Source organism: Galeopterus variegatus, unplaced genomic scaffold, assembly GCF_000696425.1.
Source record: "Galeopterus variegatus unplaced genomic scaffold, G_variegatus-3.0.2 Scaffold8475, whole genome shotgun sequence".
Taxonomy (NCBI): Eukaryota; Metazoa; Chordata; class Mammalia; order Dermoptera; family Cynocephalidae; genus Galeopterus; species Galeopterus variegatus.
Window position 1 is genome coordinate 85,864 of NW_007734586.1, and position 21,372 is coordinate 107,235.

At 36.5% G+C, this 21,372-nt stretch overlaps 1 protein-coding gene across 1 annotated transcript in view; it reads right to left on the bottom strand.

Annotated features, from left to right (window-relative positions):
- The window catches only part of CKAP5 (cytoskeleton associated protein 5), a 114,725-nt gene that overhangs the window by 78,626 nt on the left and 14,727 nt on the right, over positions 1–21,372 (bottom strand). Inside the window, 2 exon segments of the mRNA XM_008592925.1 lie at positions 1,133–1,326; positions 4,300–4,373. Coding sequence (XP_008591147.1) covers positions 1,133–1,326; positions 4,300–4,356 — 251 coding nt within the window. The 5' untranslated portion in view covers positions 4,357–4,373.

The following is a 21,372-nucleotide window of genomic DNA, read 5'->3' on the forward strand; positions in this document are numbered from 1 at the left end:
AGGGCTGCGATCCCGTTGCCGGTCCCCGGTCCGGTACGGGGGCAACACTGAGGGTTGCGATCCGTTGCCGGACACGGAAAAAGACAAAAAAAAAAAAAAAATTTTAAAAGTCATTTTAAACACATCTTAGGACAAAAGATTTTCTTCACAGAAGGAATATGTACCTTGAATAACAAAAGACTGCTCTTGACTCCTTGGCAAGACTTTACAGTAACTTTATTGATTTGAATCTCTTCTAAATTAAATAAAACCTGTACTACTGGGAAGTAGATGAATTGCATGGATTGGGATTGCATGCAGTTGTCAAAAAGCAGTTTCTGGTATCAGAAGAAAAATGAAATTAAAAATGCAATGGTAATGGCAAAAAAACCCCAGAGATGCTGGTTAACCAAACTGTCAAATTAATGATTATTTTAATTGTTATAATCTTTGAAGTAAGTCAAGTATATATTTCTTGTGCAATTATGTCAAGGGTCTCGACTTTTTTTTTTGTATGGAGAATTCCCTTCAATGACATAAAGACTAGAATTAGAAAAATCAGGTTTATGAGGTATGGAAGAATGGCGTAACTAGAAATCTCTGTCATCCATAGATCAAGTCAAACAGGCTGGAAGTAATAGAGGTGGTTTAATTAGCATTACCTCCTCCAAGAGATAAAAATGCCTAAAGAGAAATCACAGGGAGAAAGATGTGATTCTAAAATCACCTAACTGGGAAGTCTTATAAAAAGAAAATTTTTTTTGTAATGTCCAAATGTCTTCGTGAAATTCTGATAATTCCTTTGCTGATAATCTCTCAGTTTACTCTAAAAGTTACTGAAGACTTTCCCTTTTAGTTTATAATAATTCTCATAAAAAGTTCATAAGAAAACAACTTGCCTAGTTTTATCTTAAGATATCATATCTTAAGATAAAAACTCAAGATTTGATTTCTAATTTACTCCTCTTTAGAGAAATCATGTACCATTTCGACTTGAGAGTAAAGAAAAACAAGTATCAAGGAGCTATGAAAGAAAATTAATATATTCTAAAACTGTTAAAAACTAAGAACAGTGACTATAAATATACTTAAATTAATCTATGTAGCACCAGAGAGGGGTTTTTACCAGAATAACTGGAGAGAAACTACTTACTTTCCTGCTACATGGGCATTTTCAACATAAATAAGTGCAGCTTCCAATCCTTTCAATTGAACCACTGCATTGGAATCAGTGACAAATTTTTTGATCAATCCTAAAAATTTCGACCATTCTGGGCTCTTTTCATCCTTTATTTTCTGGAAGATCTTCAGGGCCTCTTCATACCCACTTAACCTTGCTTTCCACAGCTTTAATAAAATAAAAAAAAAAAAAAAAAAAAAAAAATCAATATTTTGAAACGAAACAAAATTTAATGATATTATCTATTGTTAATTTGGGGGGCTAGGGGGTAAAAATGAATACCCTATATACTAGGTAACTTGAACAAAGCATGCTATGATTGGAAACAAAAAAGGAGTTTAATAAATTCAGACAGTTTTTTAAAAAGATTAGCTAATAAACTTCTTACAAGTGTTTAATATTGATGATACTCTGCCAAGGCTGTCTAAAATTAGTAACAGACCATTATAAATGTATCTCACTTTGTATCCAAGTATCAGTTATTACATCTTTATAATATGTCATTAAAGATGTGACAACACAAACATGAGAAATCATCCTGATGAAACTGCCCAATATCCAAAGTATATATTGTTTTCTGGTTATATCTGTGTAATCATTATGCAGCTTTATACTTTAAAATACATTTTTTAATCAATAACATTGTTTTAGTTAATAGATGTCAGATACTTTTAAGAAGGTATTCTTTTTTCATTAATTTATTCAACATATATTTAATATATAAAAACCTGAGCTCGGAAGGTTAATAGACACTAATCAGGAAAGGGTAGCAAAGGAGGAGAAAAGATTCCAGGAGAAGAAACAGTATATTTGAAGGCCCTATGGCAGCAGGTAACATGGTACTCCCATTCCTATAAACAAAGAGAAAGGGAACGTGGTACAAAATTAGCTGGACAGGATCAAGGAGAAAGGGCCAGACCATGCAGGACTCTAAGGGCCAAATGAAAGATTCTGCTCCTTAGTCTTTTTTTTTTTAAACCTATAGTGAGATGCTGGCCTGATCATCATTCTAAAAGCAATGGAAAAGCCCTGAAATGATTTGGGGGAGGTTAAGTGAAAACTGCAATGATCAAACTTGCATTTACTGTGTTAGGCACGAGCAGAGAATTAGATGTTTGTCCTCAACTCTGTACTAGATCAAAGAGAGAGAAGGATCAACATATGATTGCAAAATAGAATAATTTATATATTATCTGTTTAAATGAGAATGTCATTTGAGGCAGGTACTACACTCACAGGAAAAACTTTTCTTTCTAAGGAAAGAGAGCTGCCTAACCCACTATAAGATGCTTTTAAGTTCTTAGAAAGAAGGTACTACACATTCTGCAACATTAGATTGAAGTATAGTTTAAATTAGCATCACAAGTTGTACATTTACCAGCCAATATATACCAGAGTTAACATTTCTATTAAGTTTAAAAAACATATAATAAATGCTCAACCATAGAGAAACAAATGGAAAAAAAAATCTACCATATCACATTAGATTAACAAGTTCTTAGCACATACTAACCAATCAAAAATTGGAAAGTCTTCAAGAGATTTATCTATTTTGCCTACCCCTTTTGGTGAGAAAATACAGTATCAACCAAAAAAAAAAAAAAAAAAAAAAATTAGTACAAATAGCTGATTCTAATAAGTTCCAAAATTCTCTCCCAAATTTGTTTTTGCTACAATTTAATATGCTATATGCCAACTTTTTCTATGCTAATTAGAATAAAAAGGAACTAGCTCACTGTTAATCTGGCTTTATCTGAAGAGAGAACATGCTGATTACTGATACAGTATTCAACCGCAGCTAATTCATTTTTTATTTTATTTTATTTTTTCATCTTTAAAATTTTATTATTAAGTAGCATGTGAAAAATTGTATTCTCAATTCCTAAGCCTCATCTCATGGCCAACACTTAGGAAAGGATCAGTGATTGAAGTAGGGTAAAATTATCAAGAACTTGTTGCATATATTACTTGGTAGTTTAAAAAAGTCCTTTTACATTTTGAGAAGTCATTTTTCCAGTTGGTGTGGATCGTGATAGTGATGAATTTAGGGCAAGAATAAGGTGAGGACCAGAACTATTTGTTACCAATATTTGATCCAGCTAATTTATTATATAGACAAAGGAGTGGAAGACATAGGCACCAAGGCTGCAAATTTCTTTTCTACATAGCTAGAGCTGTAGGTATACAACTGTATAGGGTAATTTATCTATTCTGTATTTTTTAGCAATCAACAACCATAAATTTTGAATAATCAGATTCAAAACAGACTTAAGAGATCTGTCAAGAACATAAAATGGTTAACCTGAGAACTTTAAGTAGAATACATTTACAAAAGAAGAACGCAATTCTAACATCTATTAACTGGTAGATATCTGCTGTTTTAAAAATGATTAAAAATAAAAGAAACTAGAGGTATAGTTGTGGAAAACAACAAGATAATTTGAAAATATACCCACTAAATAATAACATGATATGATAAATTGTCTTGTTAGCTTAAAATAAAATAAACTACAGTAAAAAGATTGGTAGTATTGAAAGGTAGATACTGGAATACAAATTATATATATATATCAGAGAACACGAAAGATGCTCGTCTTTTAAGGCTGAATTCAGAGCACATCTCCAAATAAGAGTTTCTATACAATGAAATATTACTAAATACTTAGCTAAGTATACTGTACTATATATAGCAGGAAATAACAAAAATGGCCAGTTAGTAACTTTTTATAGGTACAACTTGCTTTTTACTTCACTAATCCATCTTCTTTCTTTGAATTATTTTCAGAGAATCAAAAATATTTTAAATTGAGGTACAGAAACCTACTTTCAATGAAATAAAATATCTAACAAAGCATCAGTGCTTTTTTTGTTTGTTTTTGTGACCGGTAAGGGGTTTGTAACCCTTGGCTTGGTGTCGCCCGCACCGAGCTCAGCCAGTGAGCACACCGGCCATCCCTATATAGGATCCAAACCCGCGGCCTCGGCGCTCCCAGCACTGCACTCTCCTGAGTGAGCCACAGGGTCAGCCTGCATCAGTGTTTTTGAAAGTGCTAGTTTTCACATGCTTCTAAGTAAGATGACAGTATAAACTAATGTAACAAACCAATGATTCTGAAATTTGAGTTCCAGAAAAGTCTTACCTTGTGCTCACATTTCTGATCTACTGGCAGTTTCAACCACTCACTGTCATCTCCCATTGTGCTTCCAGTTTTTCCTTAGAATTAAGAAAAATTCTTAGTCAGATAAAAGTAGATACCTATTAATTCTATCAATCAAGCAGTCTCTTAAGACAAAATGACTTTTATGAAACTATTACTTTATGCACCAACAAGAATAAAAAGCCCATTCTTTGGTCAGATGCCCGTTTAATTCCATTAACAGATTAAAAAAAAAAAAAGAAAAGTCAAACAAAAAATCTAAATCTAAATCAAGGAACATGGGCTGGCTGGTTAGCTCAGTTGGTTAGAGCACAGTGCTGATAACACCAAGATCAAGGATTCGGATCATTGTACCTGCCAGCTGCCAAAACAAAAAAACATCAACCAACCAATCAAGGAACAGATATTTGTTTTAAAAAATAAAAAGATTGGGGCCGGCCACTTGGAGCAGTGCGCCACTTGGGAGTGCAGCGGCGCTCCCGCCAAGGGTTCGGATCACACATACAGACCGGCGGCTCACTGGCTGAGCGAGATGCGGGCGCAACACCAAGGGTTGCGATCCCGTTGCCGGTCCCGGTCCGGTACGGGCGCGACACTGAGGGTTGTGATCCGTTGCCGGTCACGAAAAAAGACAAAAAAGGAAAAAAAATAAATAAATAAAAAATAAAAAATAAAAAGATGCTTATATATTTCCCAAATAAGAATTTCTTAGATGTGTGGTAAAGCTGAATAAAACTGAAGAGCTGAGATATTTGGTCTTTTAGAAGGTCAAGAAACAGTTTCAGAGAAAGGTATATTTTCACTATTCACCTAAAATTCTTTATAGAAAACAATCAATATTGAAAAATCTTGATGATATCCATCTTTCTACCTAATTCTGGTAAATATGACTCTAGTCAATGTTTATATAAACTAGTAAAAAATTAAATCCCCGAATGAACTATTCCTTTATAAATATTCTTTATATTTAAACCACTTTTTGGTATTAGTAACACAAAGGTCAAGGATCAAGATCCCCCATACCAGCCAGCTGCCAAAAAACCAAAAAACCAAAAAAACCATTTTTTAGTTGTGAGGTTTATAGTCAACATGCCTTTAACAACTTTACTCTATGCTACTATATAAAGAACACCTTTTTTCTGATTATAATGTATTTTAACTGCAGAAATGATTTCACCACTAACAAGTGAGGAATACTGAAGCACGTATCTACTGGAGCCCTTTCAGATTTTTTTCAATGCACATATGGCATATAAATTATATGAAAAGATGGGAATAATCCTCTTGTAATTTTTTCCTCATATATCACAAACATTTCCCCATATTTGAGAATATGATGGCTCAAGTCTATATAGCACTCCATTTTATAAATGTACTATAATTTCCAGTCCTACTGTTGGACATTTAAATTGTTTCCAATTTTTCAATATTATAAATAACATAGAAGAGGTCTTACCTCTCCATCCCCAGTGCTGACCTGACATAAAATAAATATTTGTTTAGCGAATATATACCTTGATAGTGTTTATTATGAATCAGGCACTGTGCAATATATATATATACACATATATAATTGGCAGCTGGCCAGTATGGGGATCTGAACCCTGTACTTTTTAAACATGTTAATTCAGTTTGTACTAACATCAACTGAATGAAAAATGAAATTCTCCCATTTTACACTCCAGGCTCACAATGATTAAGATTAATAACAAAACTGGTGGGCAGTGAGATTACATTAAAATTCAAAGTCTATGCCTCTTCCTTTACACCTTCCCTGCCATCAAAATGAAGGAAATATCCCAGAGAAAGTCATATGTTCAAAGAAAGACTGAATTGTAAAAGTGTATTAGAATAAATCGAACTTTCATTAAGACTCCAAAATCCCCAGGACCCCCAGGAAACAACAGCAGTGTTCTAGAGTACGAGTGAAACCTTAGTAGAGAGTATGCAGGAACTCAAATATAGCAATGGTGGGAGGTAAGATAGTACAACAATTTGGAAAACAGTATGGCATTATCTAAGTTGAAGATGCACATACTCTACCACTCAGCAACTCCATTCCTAGGTATATACCCTAGAAATTGATGCCAAGTGCACCAGAAGAACTACATAAGGATGTTCATAATGTTGTTTTTAATAGTCAAAGGTTGGAAATACTTCACATGTTCGCCAAAAGGACAATGAATAAAATACTGGTATATTCACAGAGTGCAATGTAAACAACAATGAAAACGAATAAACTATGCAGTACTTTTCAAACTCTAGAGTGAGGAACCAGTCTTTTTTCCCGCCAATCAATTGTATACTGGTATGTTTGTAAAATAAAATAAAAATTATTAGATCTGTGTAGTTTTTAAAGTTCCCCAGGTGAATGCCAAATGGTCCAGCTGCTGTGGAAAACAATTTGGTGGTTCTTTAAAAAGTTAAACATAGAATTATCATGTGACCCCACAATTCTATATCTAGGTATACCTATATATCCAAAAAAATTAAAAAGAGGTACTCTAACAAGTACTTGTACATGCATGTTCACAGCATCACTATTCACAATAGCTAAAAAGAGCCCAAATGTTCAATGGATGAATAAATTGTGGTATGTACATACAATGGAAAATCACTTAGCCATGAAAGGGCACAAAATACTGATAACATGCTACAAGGTGGATGAACCTCAGAAACATTATCCTAAGTGAAAGAAGCCAAACACAAAAGGTCCCATATTGTTTTGCTCCGTTTATATGAACTATCCAGAAAAGGTAAATACATAGAGAAAGAATGCAGATTAGTGATTGCTAGAGATTGGAGAAAGGGGAAGAATAGAGAGAAAATGCTTAATGGGTATAGGGTTTTACACTGGAGTCATGAAAATGTTTTGTAATTGGATTAAGGTGGTGGTTGCACAACATCACGAATATACTAAATGCCAGTGAATTGTTGTTCAAACAAACAAAAAATGGTTGTTTTTATGTTACATCAATAAATTATTTTTTAAAAAGTTCCCCAGGTGATTCTAATGTGTAGCCTGAGTTTAATACGAATATACTAAATGCCAGTGAATTGTTGTTCAAACAAACAAAAAATGGTTGTTTTTATGTTACATGAATTTCACATCAATAAATTATTTTTTAAAAAGTTCCCCAGGTGATTCTAATGTGTAGCCTGAGTTTAAAAACCTCTAAATTTACTTTCTTGGCAAAAGTTGAAGCTGCAAAAGCAATCTTTCAAAAAGAAACACTCAATGTAAGCTTTTAAAACATTCTCCAACCAAGAGAATGTGAACAATGATATTCAATTATCAGTATTCTGTGAGTTCACTGCAATATTTTTTCTTTCTTTTTCCAGTTGGTTCTCTTCTTCTTTTAGAACCATGAAGAAAAACCACTGCTTCATATAAAATTTAGATGTCACTGTGTTATATTTTCTGAAATGGCATTTCCTACTTTATAGCCTGGGCTTCAAAAAAATTGTTAATGATTTTGCTTCTTTTTATTCAAACGAAAGGCCTGCTTCATACTAAGACTTCTCCAGCCACTGAAATAATGAATACAGTGTTTGTACACTGAGCCCTCTTGGTCTGTCTTTGTGTGTGTTTGTCTCCTTTCAGGATTAATATACTAAGAAAAAAAAGACTTCACTATTTTTTCCCATAATTATTTTAATTTACAAATTGATTTTAGAATTCAATTTTGACACACAAGTAAATACATGCAACATATGAGTTATAAAGCATTCCAATAAAATTGACACACTGATCTACCACCCAATCTAAAAATTAGAACACCATCAGTATCATTACTGCACCTGTGCATTTCCCCTCCCCCCACCAACCTGCTTCCCACAGAAGCACTTTCCTGAAATTTATTTAGTTTTATGCCATAAACACATAACAAAATTAATTGTGCTTCTTTGTGAGTTTTATAAAAATGTTGTTATTTTTTCTCTCAATATTTTGCTTATATAATTCACCCATCTGGCATATGTATCATAATTCAGTGGTACTCAAAGTGTGGTCCAAAGACTTGAGCTGGTTCACACCAGAAATGGAGATAAACGTTTAGAAACTTTCACAGCACCTATTCTAACTTCTTTAACTATGGTGGGTTTATTCAGCACAGCCAAAGTATAAAATGCAAGAAGGAGGCTGGAAAATAGTCAAGGTCAGACCCTCGAAGGTCTTGTGAAGAANAAACTTTCACAGCACCTATTCTAACTTCTTTTACTATGGTGGGTTTATTCAGCACAGCCAAAGTATAAAATGCAACAAGGAGAGAGAGTAAAGGGATACAGAAGGAGGCTGGAAAATAGTCAAGGTCAGACCCTCGAAGGTCTTGTGAAGAATGTTAAGGAATTTGGATTTTATCCCAAAGGCAAAAGGAGACTCTGAAGGACTCTAAATAGGAAAATTACAAATGCTATCAAATTTGTGGTTTTCAAAGACCACGTAATGTAAATGTAAAACAATGTAAAGAAGGCAGTAACAATGGAGGGAAATCAGTTAGAAAGCTGTGAAAAGAGTCTAAGTGGAAGATGATGGTATCCTGGACCTAAGGGTAGTAGCATTCTAAGTGTCAAAGAATGTCCTTACTGAGTGAATGTAAAAGGGGTGTAAGAGAGGGATGGTGATGAAGTTTAGAACAAGTTGAGATGCAAGCTACACAAGTGTAGATATGGCAGGATGTGGACATTCAAGCCTGGAGCTCTAAAGAGAGATATGACCTAGAGATAAAAATGTTATCAGTACCTAGACGTAATTAAAACCAAGGGAGTAGATGACAGCACTGAGGGAGAGTACCTAGTGAGAAGAGGGCCAAGGATGGAGTTCAGAGGAAAAATCCATTTACGGAACAGGTAAAAGATAAGCCCCTTGGTTCATCATGCACACTGCTTGGCACATATAAAATGATCAATAAATGTCTGCTGGGGAAGGAAAAAATATGCAATAATCCAAAAAGCAGTAGTACACTTTTCAAATTTAAGTTTTTGTTTTTGTTTTTTTTTTTTTTGGTGGCTGGCCAGTACAGGGATGGAACCCTGGAACTTGTATTATCAGCACCAAGCTCTAACCACCTGAACTAATTGGCCAGCCTAAGTTTTTGTTCTTGAGAAAATTTTTATTACTTTGAATTTCTCTCTGCAAATCCAAATTTTAAAAAAAGAAGAAGAAAAATTCTGTATCTTCGAAACCACCACAAACTCAAGGTGAGACCTTCAGTAAGCTACTTAGGCAAGTGTATATTGCCTCAGCATGTTTGTATGTACAGTGGGACTAACAGTACCTACCTCAGAGGGCTGTTTATGGATTAAATGAGTTAGTACATATAAAACTCTCAGATAGGTACTTGGCATCTAGCAAGGGCTCAATAAATGTTATCAATTTATTATCATTACCAATATTTAGCATTCCCAATTTGAAAATATTCATTTCTAAATTACAGTTGGGAGCTGGCTAGTTAGCTCAATTGGTTAGAGTGTGGTGTTGATAACACCAAGGTTCGATCCCTGTACTGGCCAGCTGCCACACACACAAGCACACAAAATTATATTACAGTTGACTTTATTTTGGATTTTAATAGGACTAAAAGAGCAAACACAAATATCCAAAACTAAATTTAGTTAGAAAATATTTTACTCAGGGCCGGCCCGGTGGCTCACTGCTACAGTGCGCTGCTTGGGAAGCGCGGCGGCGCTCCCGCTGAGGGTTCGGATCCCACATACAGACCGGTTCCCGCTCACTGGCTGAGCGAGGCGTGGGAGCAACACCGAGGGTTGCGATCCCGTTGCCGGTCCCGGTCCGGTACGGGCGCGACACTGAGGGTTGCGGTCCGTTGCCGGACATGAAAAAAAAAAAAAAGAAAAGAAAAGATTTTACTCATAATATTTACTTGAAAATGACATGCTCATTAAAACAAATCATAAACTGAATACCTGAAAGAAAATATACATAGACCTAATTTTATTATAGTCACTTTACCTTCTTTTATTTATACATTGATCAAATAAAGAACTGAAACTACATTTTTTTTTTTAAATCTCTCAGTTTAGTTAATACTTGGAGGCAAGGCCAAGTATCTCTCTCTTGCTTATTCAAATATAAAATGGAATTATCATCATTTATCTTTGATTTTGTCTTAAGAGTGTACAATCTCTCAGTTTAGTTAATACTTGGAGGCAAGGCCAAGTATCTCTCTCTTACTTATTCAAATATAAAATGGAATTATCATCATTTATCTTTGATTTTGTCTTAAGAGTGTACAAAAAGGAATTATTTTTCTGTGCCATAGACCCCTTCCGTGAAGTCTACAGACCCCTTCACAGAATATTTTGTAATGCATAAAATATGTAACACTGTAGAAAATTAATTATGTTGAAACACAATTATCAAAATGTTTTGAAATGTGTAAGATTTATGGGCTTCTCCATTAATATATTAAATAAAATCTAGCAGCAGGTTTAATAACTACAGTAATTCTCAAGCTAGGATGAGCAAAAATATTTTGAGATAGTATATCACATTCTTAGTCACATTTTGCAATGTGATTATAAAAATGATTTCTATTGGTGACATAGGTACAGGTTCTTCTAATATTATTGTGTTTTACTGCCTATGTTCTAAACTGGAGGAAATGCTAAATTTCAGTTAGAGGTTATTGAAAATAAAGATGTAATCATTTTTCTTTCCAAGTTCATGGAACCCCTGAATTCTAACTCCAGGTTAAAATCCTCTGGTCTATAACCTTTCAATTCTATGATCACTTCAAGCCTTCTTACCTTCAAAGACTTTAGGTCACAGTTTACAATCATCCCAAAGTCCCTACTTACAATAACAGTTAATACCAACCCTATATTTTAATAGCACTTCATATTTTACAAGTATTTTGACAACCATTCTCTTATTTGAGAATCTAGTAAGCAAGACATTTAAACACTTCTATGTATTTCCTAACATATACACAAGCACACTGTTACATTACTCATTCTAGTTTCTTTTTTGTATATGTGTGTGTTATTCTTAAGTTATGCTGTTCTTCCCTACTAAACTATAAGATTCTCTTGAGCAAGAGCTTTGACTCATTCATCTCTATCCTAACAAGGCTTAAATAACCCAAGGTCATTTAAGTAGCAGAGACTAGCCTCAGAAAGGTTTCTTGATTCCTAATTTAGTGAAAGATTACTACAATTTATCTATATATAGTTTCTAGATAAATATATTGATAATTTTAAAATTATATAGGCTGGCCAGTTAGCTCAATTGGTTAAAGGGCAGCCTTATAACACGAAGGTCACAGGTTTGGATCCCCATATCGACCAGCCACCAAAAAAGAAAAAAACAAAACAAATATATAGAGAGAGTGAGAGAAAATTATTCACACTTCATAAATAATAGAACACATTTTGGTGATCACCTAACTCAATGAAAATATAAAGAGCAAATGTGAGTATATGTGAAAGACAAGTTTATTTGCCCCAAAAGGACTTAGTAATTTAGAGAAATTGAAAATACAGTTAGTTGGGAAGGGGGAATATCCCTAATCAGCAGTTGCCAATAATCAAGCCTAACTACTAATTGGGCCTTTAAGCACTGTTAATTTGCCCCTGGATAAAGGAGGAATGACCATAGTTTAATCGTGATTTGGGGCTATCCATGCAGTTCAACCCCTCCCCCTGGCAACCTGTATTCCGTTGAGTTAACTCTACCAGATGAAAAGGAAAACCTTTCCTTGAGATTAACAAAAAACTAAATGGTGGTATATTATTATCTCTATGCTTCATATTAGTTCTAAATTTCTGAATGTAACTTGAGAACTGTTTTTTTCTTTGTCATTAAAGTGACCACTTGTTTGAAAGCTAAACTTTGCCTCTATATGCAAATCTTAACTAATAATTATCACGAAGGAAGGCAAAATTCTTGGAAACATTTAGTATACACTCAGGAAGTAACAAAGAGGAACCTCAGAGTCATTACAAAATAGAATATATGTAGGATGAAAATTTCAGTTTTATGAAGGTCATACAAGTTAAAGGCCTGAATATTCTCTTTAGAGAAATGTAGTACTGTTTTCAATATACAAAGCAAATTAAAACCAAACATTCATAATAACCAAAAAGTGGAAACAACCCAAATGTTCATCAACTGATGAACAGATAAATAAAATGTAGTAAATCCATACAGTGAAATATTATTTCTCAATATAAAGAAATGACATACTATACATGCTACGACATGGATGAACTTTGAAAACATTATGCTATGTGAAAGAAGCCATTCACAAAGGACCATATATTGTATATTCCAGAATACAAAACATCCAGAATAGGCAAAGAAAGTAAATTAGTGGTTGCCTAGAACTGGAGTGTTTGAAGGTATTAGTGGGGTGATGGCTAAGAGGAGTGAGGATTTCTTTTTGGGGTAATAAAAATGTTCTAAAATTGATTGTGGTGATGGTTACACAAATCTGTGAATATACTAAAGGCCATGGAACTGCACACTTCAAATGGGTGAATTCTATAGTATGTAAATTATATATCTCATTGTGGGGAAAATAGGATAATTTAGTCAGGCTCCCTCAGCTTAGGTCTGGTTGGGGGTTGAGCGGCACATTTCTTGTAAACAAGTTGTGTGTGGGTGGAGTTAGTGCGCATGTGCACCAATGTATCTTTTTAGTTTTGTTGCTATTGTGTGTTCTTCAGTTTGTGAAGCAGAAGCTGGCTGGCAGAGCTTGAGTCTAAAAATTGAGCATGTTTACTCTGCTGGCAGCTGCTCAGTTTTTCTTTGGACTTTGCCAGTAGCAGTTGAGTTTCAGAGTTTCTCTTTGGACTGCCTACATATTAGACATGTGTGTGCTGAATAAAGATTACTCTTTCTTCAACCAAGGCTCCAAGGACCTTTTTGCCGGGTGCCTAACTCATAGACCTGCGTGTGAAGGGTTTGTGAACCGGCTCAGGGATCTGTGAGCTCGAGACCCCAGCTCTAGCTTGGCACTCATTAAACCTGTTTAAAAAAATCCAAACTAACAAAGTTTACTAACAGAAGTTCTGAGAAGATAAAATGATTTGTTAAAGCTAGGAATCATTTTACATGTACATGGGTTGGCTGTAAAGGTTAGAGTCCTTCCTAATAATAGGGTCTAATAAGCGATTACTCTATTCCAATTTTACCTAAAGTATTCCTTCACTGAATTTCCCTACGAGTAAACCATGATGTCCTCAAGGACTTCAGAGTAGTACAAATGAGACATGTAAACAAATAATTACAATATAAAATATTTTGTATGTGGAAAGTACCATAAGCAGGGGACAAATAAGGTCTATGGGAGATCAAAGATGGGATTAAACACAAATGAATGGGGGATGAAGACCTCATAGAAAACTGGCATTTGAACCCAGTGATGAATGATAGGTGAATTTTTCAAAAAAAAGGGGGCAGAAGAGTAAATATTCTAGACTGAGGAAAGCAGGAAGACAAAGTTTTGGAGATAGGAAAGTACTGATCGTGTTTAGAGAACACTGAACGGTTGCATTTATTGGCGTGTACAACCAGAAAGGTAGACTAAGGTCATATCATAGAGATAATTATTAATATTAAAGCTAAGCAGCAGAGGATGATGATGAATTGATGCAGGGCAATGACACAATCCTATCTGCTTTTAGAAAGATAAATCTATACGGAATGATTTAGAAGGGAAAGTAAAGAGTCTTTTTTTTTTTGGTGGCTTGCCAGTTTGTGGAGATGAACATTCAACCTTGGTGTTATCAAAAGAGTAGAGAGTCTTAATGGGAAATTACTGCAATACTTTAGGACTAAGATGAATAGAAGCCAGAAGTAGGGGTCTTGACAGTAGGAAGGGTAGGCAGGGGAGACTGAAGAATCAATAAGCCTTAGCAACTAAGAATGTGGGACTAGGGGGAAGAGTCTAGTAGAGAGCAGGAGGCTCCCGTGAGAGACAGGGAGAATAATGATGCCAGTGACAAAAAAATACATCAGAAGGAAGTTCTGGATTGTTTGCTTTTGGGGAATGGAGAAGAGGCGAAAAATACAAGTTTGGTTTTAGACTTGACAAATATGATCTTCAAGTAATTGGAAATGTGGCACTAGGGATGAACAGGTCTGGATTTTATAAACATAGACATAGGAAACCAAGTTTTCATTAAATAGCAGGGTTTGATGCCTTAAGAGCAAATAAAGTTGCCAACAAAGAGAAGCATTAATAAAATTAACTCGACTTATATATAATACTGGGTATGGTTCATTCACTCTAGCCCTTATTACAAATATTCAGAAATATTAATTATTCAGAGCTCTCAGGAGGTTTTATCCCAGACTAAAACAGAGGCAAGGGCAAGGAGGCCAGCTAAAATAAATCTGTTCTACAGAAGTATTATAATCTTACACCACTGATATATCTAAAAATGCCTTCCAAAGTGCTCAAATACCATATAGTCCACAGTGTTGCTGAAAAAGGGTTAGAGATAATTGTTTATTTTTAGACAAGAGGTTCAGAAATGTTTTCAAGGTTATACATAAAGGTGGAACATAGAATAAGCTCCAAACTGTATTAGTATTTACAATAAACTCCAAACTGTTTTTTCAGTTTTAGTATTCAAATAAATAACAAATTTCCTATTAAAAATGCATTATGTCCTTTCATAAAATATAGACCCCAGCAACCTATACATTTTCATTCATCAATGAGCTAAAAGTAATGGAGATTAAGTAACAAGGAATGTTAGAGCTGGGCCAGGAACCTATGTCTCCTACCTCTCAGTCTACCACTCTTCCTTACCAAAAAGCGCCCAAGTATGGTGTCCTTTTATTTTAAATTTTTGCATTTTAGGGCCAGCCTGTGGCTCACTTGGGAGAGTGTGGTGCTGATAACATCAAAGCCATGGGTTCTGATCCCTATATAGGGATGGCCGGTTAGCTCAATTCAGAGAGTGTGGTCTGACAACACCAAGTCAAGGGTTAAGATCCCCTTACTGGTCATCTTTTTAAAAAAATTTTTTTTTTTTTTGCATTTTGACAGCCTATAGGAATAATTACAGAGCTACTATACATATTGTTTTAGCCTTCTACTTGGAAAGAAATATTGGTCATGCAACGATTTCATGACAAATTTCCAAGTTCTTGACCTACAAAAGCTCTTACCATCACAATACAAGAGATCTGGATTATTCCTGAATTCTCACTTCTGGCTGAGGAGATGCTACCACAGAAGCATAGGGTGAGTCTGAGGGAAGTTTGAGGAAAATTTCTGCATACTCAAAAAGCAACCCCTTTGAATGAACATTGAGATGTAATGATAGACTCATTCAAAAAAAGGACAGTAATTATAAAACAAAGATAAAACAGAATGTACATATACATGCCCACAAATCTTTTTTTTTTTTTTAAAGATGACCGGTAAGGGAATCTTAACCCTTGACTTGGTGTTGTAAGCACCACACTCTCCCAAGTGAGCTAACCAGCCATCCCTATATGGGATCCGAACCCGTGGCCTTGGTGTTATCAGCACCACACTCTCCCGAGTGAGCCACAGATCGCCCCCATGCCCAGAAATCTTTACTCAAACCATGTTTAGAAAGGACAACTGGATTAAAGAAGCATAACAATTATGTAATTGTCATAGAAAATTTAAGATTTTTATTACTTGGCCCAGGCCAGACAAAATCCTATCTCTAAATAGCAGGTAGCATAAATGACAAGACTTTCCCTCTTTTAGAAAACCTCACTGCCTCCAGGTATTCCCCATTAACAAGGACAAGTGTCATCCTCTCGCTGGAGTATTCTGCATTATCAGGGGACCAGAAATCTGAACTACTTCTCTAGCAGGTTATCTCAACAAACTTTGGTGTGTTTGCTTTCCTAGTCCTGGGACAGTGACTTCACACAAATTCCTTCAGAGATGGAGAGGGAGTATTCACATCAACAGAAAAGAAGGTTAACAGGACTCTTCCTAATAGATGGTCACTGTCGATGTATTCAAAAGGGGACCGGATAATAACAGAGGCCTCTGGGGAAATGGAAAGCTAAAACCTACTGTGAACTAGGTCAGCTTTGAGAGTTACTGCTTCACTGTACCAAGGTAGCTGAAAACTTAAATGCTTACTCATCCCAGAGCTACCTAGGACTCCAAATTCAAGGCTAAGGACCCAAGGCCCAGAGCACTAGATTCAACTCCACCCATCCAATTCAACTGGGTTATACTCTGGTAAGAGCAATCTTCTTCTCACCCCAAGAAGGAAACAGGCTGGGGCAAAGCCAGGTCGTGGGCACCTCTCACTCACTGCATATCCAAACAAGCACTCTAAGGCCGTTGTTACCACCCAGAAGTAGAGCAGATGCCCAGGCTTTAGCTCACTGCAGCCGGCATTGTTTACGCTCTTTGGCCGCCTTAGCCTCTGATAGGCCAGGAGAGTCCCCTGCACTGTCCGCCAGGACTTTCGGCACGGGCATGGGATGCTTGCCCCTTGCCCGCAGTTTGACACTTACGCTCCCCGCGCAGGGAGAGGTCGGGGGCCCTAAGGTCCGAGCAGGATCAGCAGGAACACCGGGCAGGCGGCGGCGGCATTGGTGCTGTGGGACCACTGGGAAACGCCTCCTCCGGGGGCGGGGCAGAGTGCTGCTGTCAGAGTGCCCGCCCCACCCTCACTGCCGCTCCCCGCACACACTGAAGGCTTAAAGGAACCGCATACCTCCGGCCAGAGGTTTGCAGGCCTCAGGATGCTGCTTCCAGCCGACAGCCTTTCCAAGGCAAGAGGCAAATGGAGGACCAACTAGGGAAACTCCACTGTGGTTGGGTGGACCTCTTTTTTGGTGGTAACACAGGTAATGTTCCAGAGACAAAGGAGATGACCAGATCCCACTATCACAATCCTAATCCCTCCTCCAGGGTGAAAAAAATTACTGCAGATAACAGCCAAACATCAGGGTAAATACATAGCCCCCATTATGTAAGCTACTTATTCCATTAACCTCCCTTAGACTTGAGCAGTTTTTCCAATGGCAACTCAAAGGCCCAGAAGAGAATTCTGGCAGCCTGCAATGCTTCACCTCACCCTCTACGGCACAAGGAATCCTAGACAATGACACAAGATGGGTAGGAAGGTAATAAGAGGTGAAATAGAAAAATAAAACTTTCCCTTCATTTGAGTAAAATAAGATCTTTCAAAAACTGTCCAAGGATTCACTACAAGTCTATGGAGGTAAAGAATACCTTGCATGCAAATGCGAAAATGATGCACAGTCATCTATTTATAATGAAGAGTTCTTGAGAAAATTTTAGTAGAAACTGAATTAATATCTCAGGGAGTTAAGTCTTGGTCTCTGGATCTCCAAAGGTTATCAATAAGTTTTAATTTTCTTTTCATAGGAGTTTTTCCTCAATCTTAGTTTTATAAGGTTTGACTGCATTTTGTGTCTCCAATATTCGTTTCTAACAGGAAAGAGATTTATGTGCTTTTAAAGTCTGTATTCCTCCACTTAATTTAGATGAATGTGAATAAACACACCTTACTAAAGCCTTAGGCCATCATCAGACCAGGATGGGAATCAATTTAGTGAGGCTAAAAACCATTTATAAATAACCTAACATCTCCAATCCTGAACAGGGGTTCAAGTAGAAATTTAGATTTCAAAGGACAGGCAGACTGCTCTACTAGGGAGCAAACCCAGGTTACTCTTATTCTGAAGGTCTTAGAGAATTCTAGGCTAAAGTTGTTGAGAAAAGAGAAACTGATTAGGATTAGAATAGTCCGATTTTGATCTGCCAAGACAATCTCATTCTTCATTCTAAGTGCATTTAACTGTGAAGGATACTTCTGAATTATGTAATCAGGACCTTCTTTCATTATATCCCCATCAAGCTTATCGCACTATTCTAAGGGTAATAGCTTGAATATCAGCCTTTCTCATCAGACTGTGAGTGCCTCAAGGGCAAGGGCTGGAATGTATCTTAATTATCTTTTTCTACCAGTGTGTGATACAAAATAAATACTCAAGAAACATTTATCACAAAAGTATGATCAATACTTCCTGTTATATAGCTTTCTAGTGATACACGAATCTACATAACCACAATAAGCATAGCACAGTGAGTATATGTGTGCATGTGCACACACAAATATCCAGTGCTGCACTATTAGTGAATTAAAAATAAGCAAAAAAAATCCACTGACTGTACAGCTCAGTTTCAGACATCAGAGCTCAAGATTATTACTACTATAGGGATTTCTATCTTAGTTCTCAAATGCATAAACATTTTACATAAATATTCCTGAATAATTCTTGGATTTCTTACCAAATGTCACAGCCCAAACATAGCCCATCTTATTTTGCTTATTGATCCCTTTCCTTTACTACAACATGAAAACACTTAACTGGACAATGTAGGGAAGCAAAAAATGGCTTCCCTCTACCCTTTAGATTCTTTGGCTGGGCTACAAATTAAATTGACATGAGACAGATTAACAGGAGAAAAACCATTTTAACTACATTTTAATACATGGGAGGAGTCCCACAAAATATGAGACTCCAAGAAGGATCAGAGATTGAGGCTTATATAACAGCATCCTGAGCTACAGAAAGGAGTATAAGCAGGTGTTATAGGGTCTTGGGGCCTCTGGGGTTGGGGGGTGACCACTCAAGTTATAGGACGATGAGGGAAGGAATTGTATGGTGAATAAAGGTTGTCTTGTTATGAAGATAAAAAGTCAGACAATAAAAGTTATCTTGATACAGATACTTTACTAATGTAAATTTCCTTTATAGATGTAAATAATAACAATTCATGTGTTAGAAGGCGGCATTTCTTTGCTTTAAAAAAAAATTCTCCATTGTACTGTTTTTCTGCAACAAATTAAATATAAAGTGCTATATATATCTGTTAAATAATATATACAGTGTTCGAATATTTATTGTCTAGCTTACCTGCCATATGCCTTTTAAAGCAAAAAAGCAAATGTATAACACCCTCAAACTGGCTGCTTCTACCTCCCAGTGTTCCCAGCTCTCAGAACAACATTAGCTAAGGATCAGACTGGGAGAAGGGAGATGCCTGAGCTAAGAGCTTTTTAAAGTCGGGTTTACTGAGACATAACTTAGGTACAGTAAAATTCACCCTTTTTAGTATACAGTTCCATGAGTTTTGACAAACATATAGAGTCATGTATCCAACACCACAATCAAGAACATTTCCACCAGCCCGAAAAATTCTCTTGTACTTGTTGTAGGCAACCCTAAATTTGTACTTCCAAAAGGATGACTCTTATTAGGAAAAGCAACTATAAATGTAACACCTCAAAGGCACAGAACTTAAACATCATGTCAAAGCAAGGCAACAAAACGGTCTAAAATAAGGCTTAGATTTAAATCTTTTTCTTTTCCATTGTAAAAATTTCTAGTGAGTTAGGGGGCAGAGAGGGAGACATCCTTACAAAATGGAGATTTCCTTTATAGATATAAATTTATTAGAAAGAGTTTCAAAATAGCCAGCTAAATGCCAGACAAGTACATTTTAGATGGGTGGTCTTTTCAATTAAGCTTGTTTCTTAATTAGATTCCTGACTCCAGAGTGAAGTCCATTAACAAATAAGATAAAGAAAGCATTCTGTATGCCCTGATTCAGAAAAAGAACAAACCTGAGGGCCTAAGCTTTATAAACACTTCAACTTTGTTTTCACCTTTGGGGTGGGATAGTAACTAAGGTTAATAGATTCAATTTTTCTTATCAATTAGTCACTTAAGCTTTCCAGGACTCATTCTTCCTGATTTCAAACATATTACAAAGCTACAGTAATAAAACCTGCATAGAACTGGCATGAAGACAAATAGACTGATGAAATAAAATAGAGAGCCCCAAAACAAACCCTCACATATATGGTCAAATGATCATCAACAAGGGTGTCAAGACCACTCAAAGGGGGAAGGACAGTCTCTTTGGCAAATGGAGCTGGGAAAATTGGATATCCACATGCAAGAGAACAAAGTTGCACCCTTATACCATATACAAAAATTAACCCCAAATGGGCCAAAGACCTAAACAAAATCTAAAACTATAAAACTCCAAGAAAAAAAGCACAGGAGGAAAACCTTCATGACACTGAACTTGGTTGCAATGATTTTTTTGGATATGACACGAAAAACACAGGCAATAAAAGCAAACAAAAACTTTTGTGCATCAAAGGACACAATCAATGGAGTAAAAAAGGCAACCTATGAAATGGGAGAAAATATTTGCAAATCATCTATCTGATAAGGGCTTAATATTCAGAAAATATAGAGAACTACTTCAATTAAACAACAAAAAAATCTGATAACCCCATTAAAAATGGGCAAAGGACTTGAACAGACACTTCCTCAAAGATGATATAGAAAAGGCCAACAAGCATATGAAAAGATACTTGCAATGGTGCAGCCCAGTGACCATTAGCTAAGAAGATTATTACAAAGGAAAGGGATTATCAAGAGAAGGAGAAAAAGGCCCTGAAGGCATTGCAGAAGCCTCTGGGGCCAACCCTTCCATTTCATGCCCAAAGGCCTAGGGAGACAGAATGGTCTTGGCAAACAGGCCCGAGGCACCCTCCATGGGCTCCCTGCCCTGGACCACCTGGAGAAGCTGCTTACAGCACCAGCACCCCAGCTGCTTTGGCTGCTCCAGCCGTGGCTAAATTGGCCCCAGGTGTGGCTGGACACGCAGCTTTGAAAAACACAAGCCAGAAGTCTTGGCAGCGTCAACATGGTGTTATGTCTTTAGGCTCACAGAATGTCAGAGCTAGGAAGGCTTGGGAGCCTTCACCCAGATTTCAAAGTATGTATGGAAAAGTCTGGGGGCCCAGGAAGAGATCTGTCACAGGGGTGGAGTCACTGCCGACAGCCTTTGTTAGAGCAATGCCAAGCTGAAATGTGGGGTCAGAGTTGCAGCAGAGAAACCCCAACAGTGCCATGCCTAGTGGAGCCATGAGAGCGGGACCACCATGGAGACCCCAGACCTGTGGAGCTACCAGAGTGGAACACCAGCCTGGGAGAGGCGAAGTGTGGCCTGACACCAGGAAAGCCAGAGG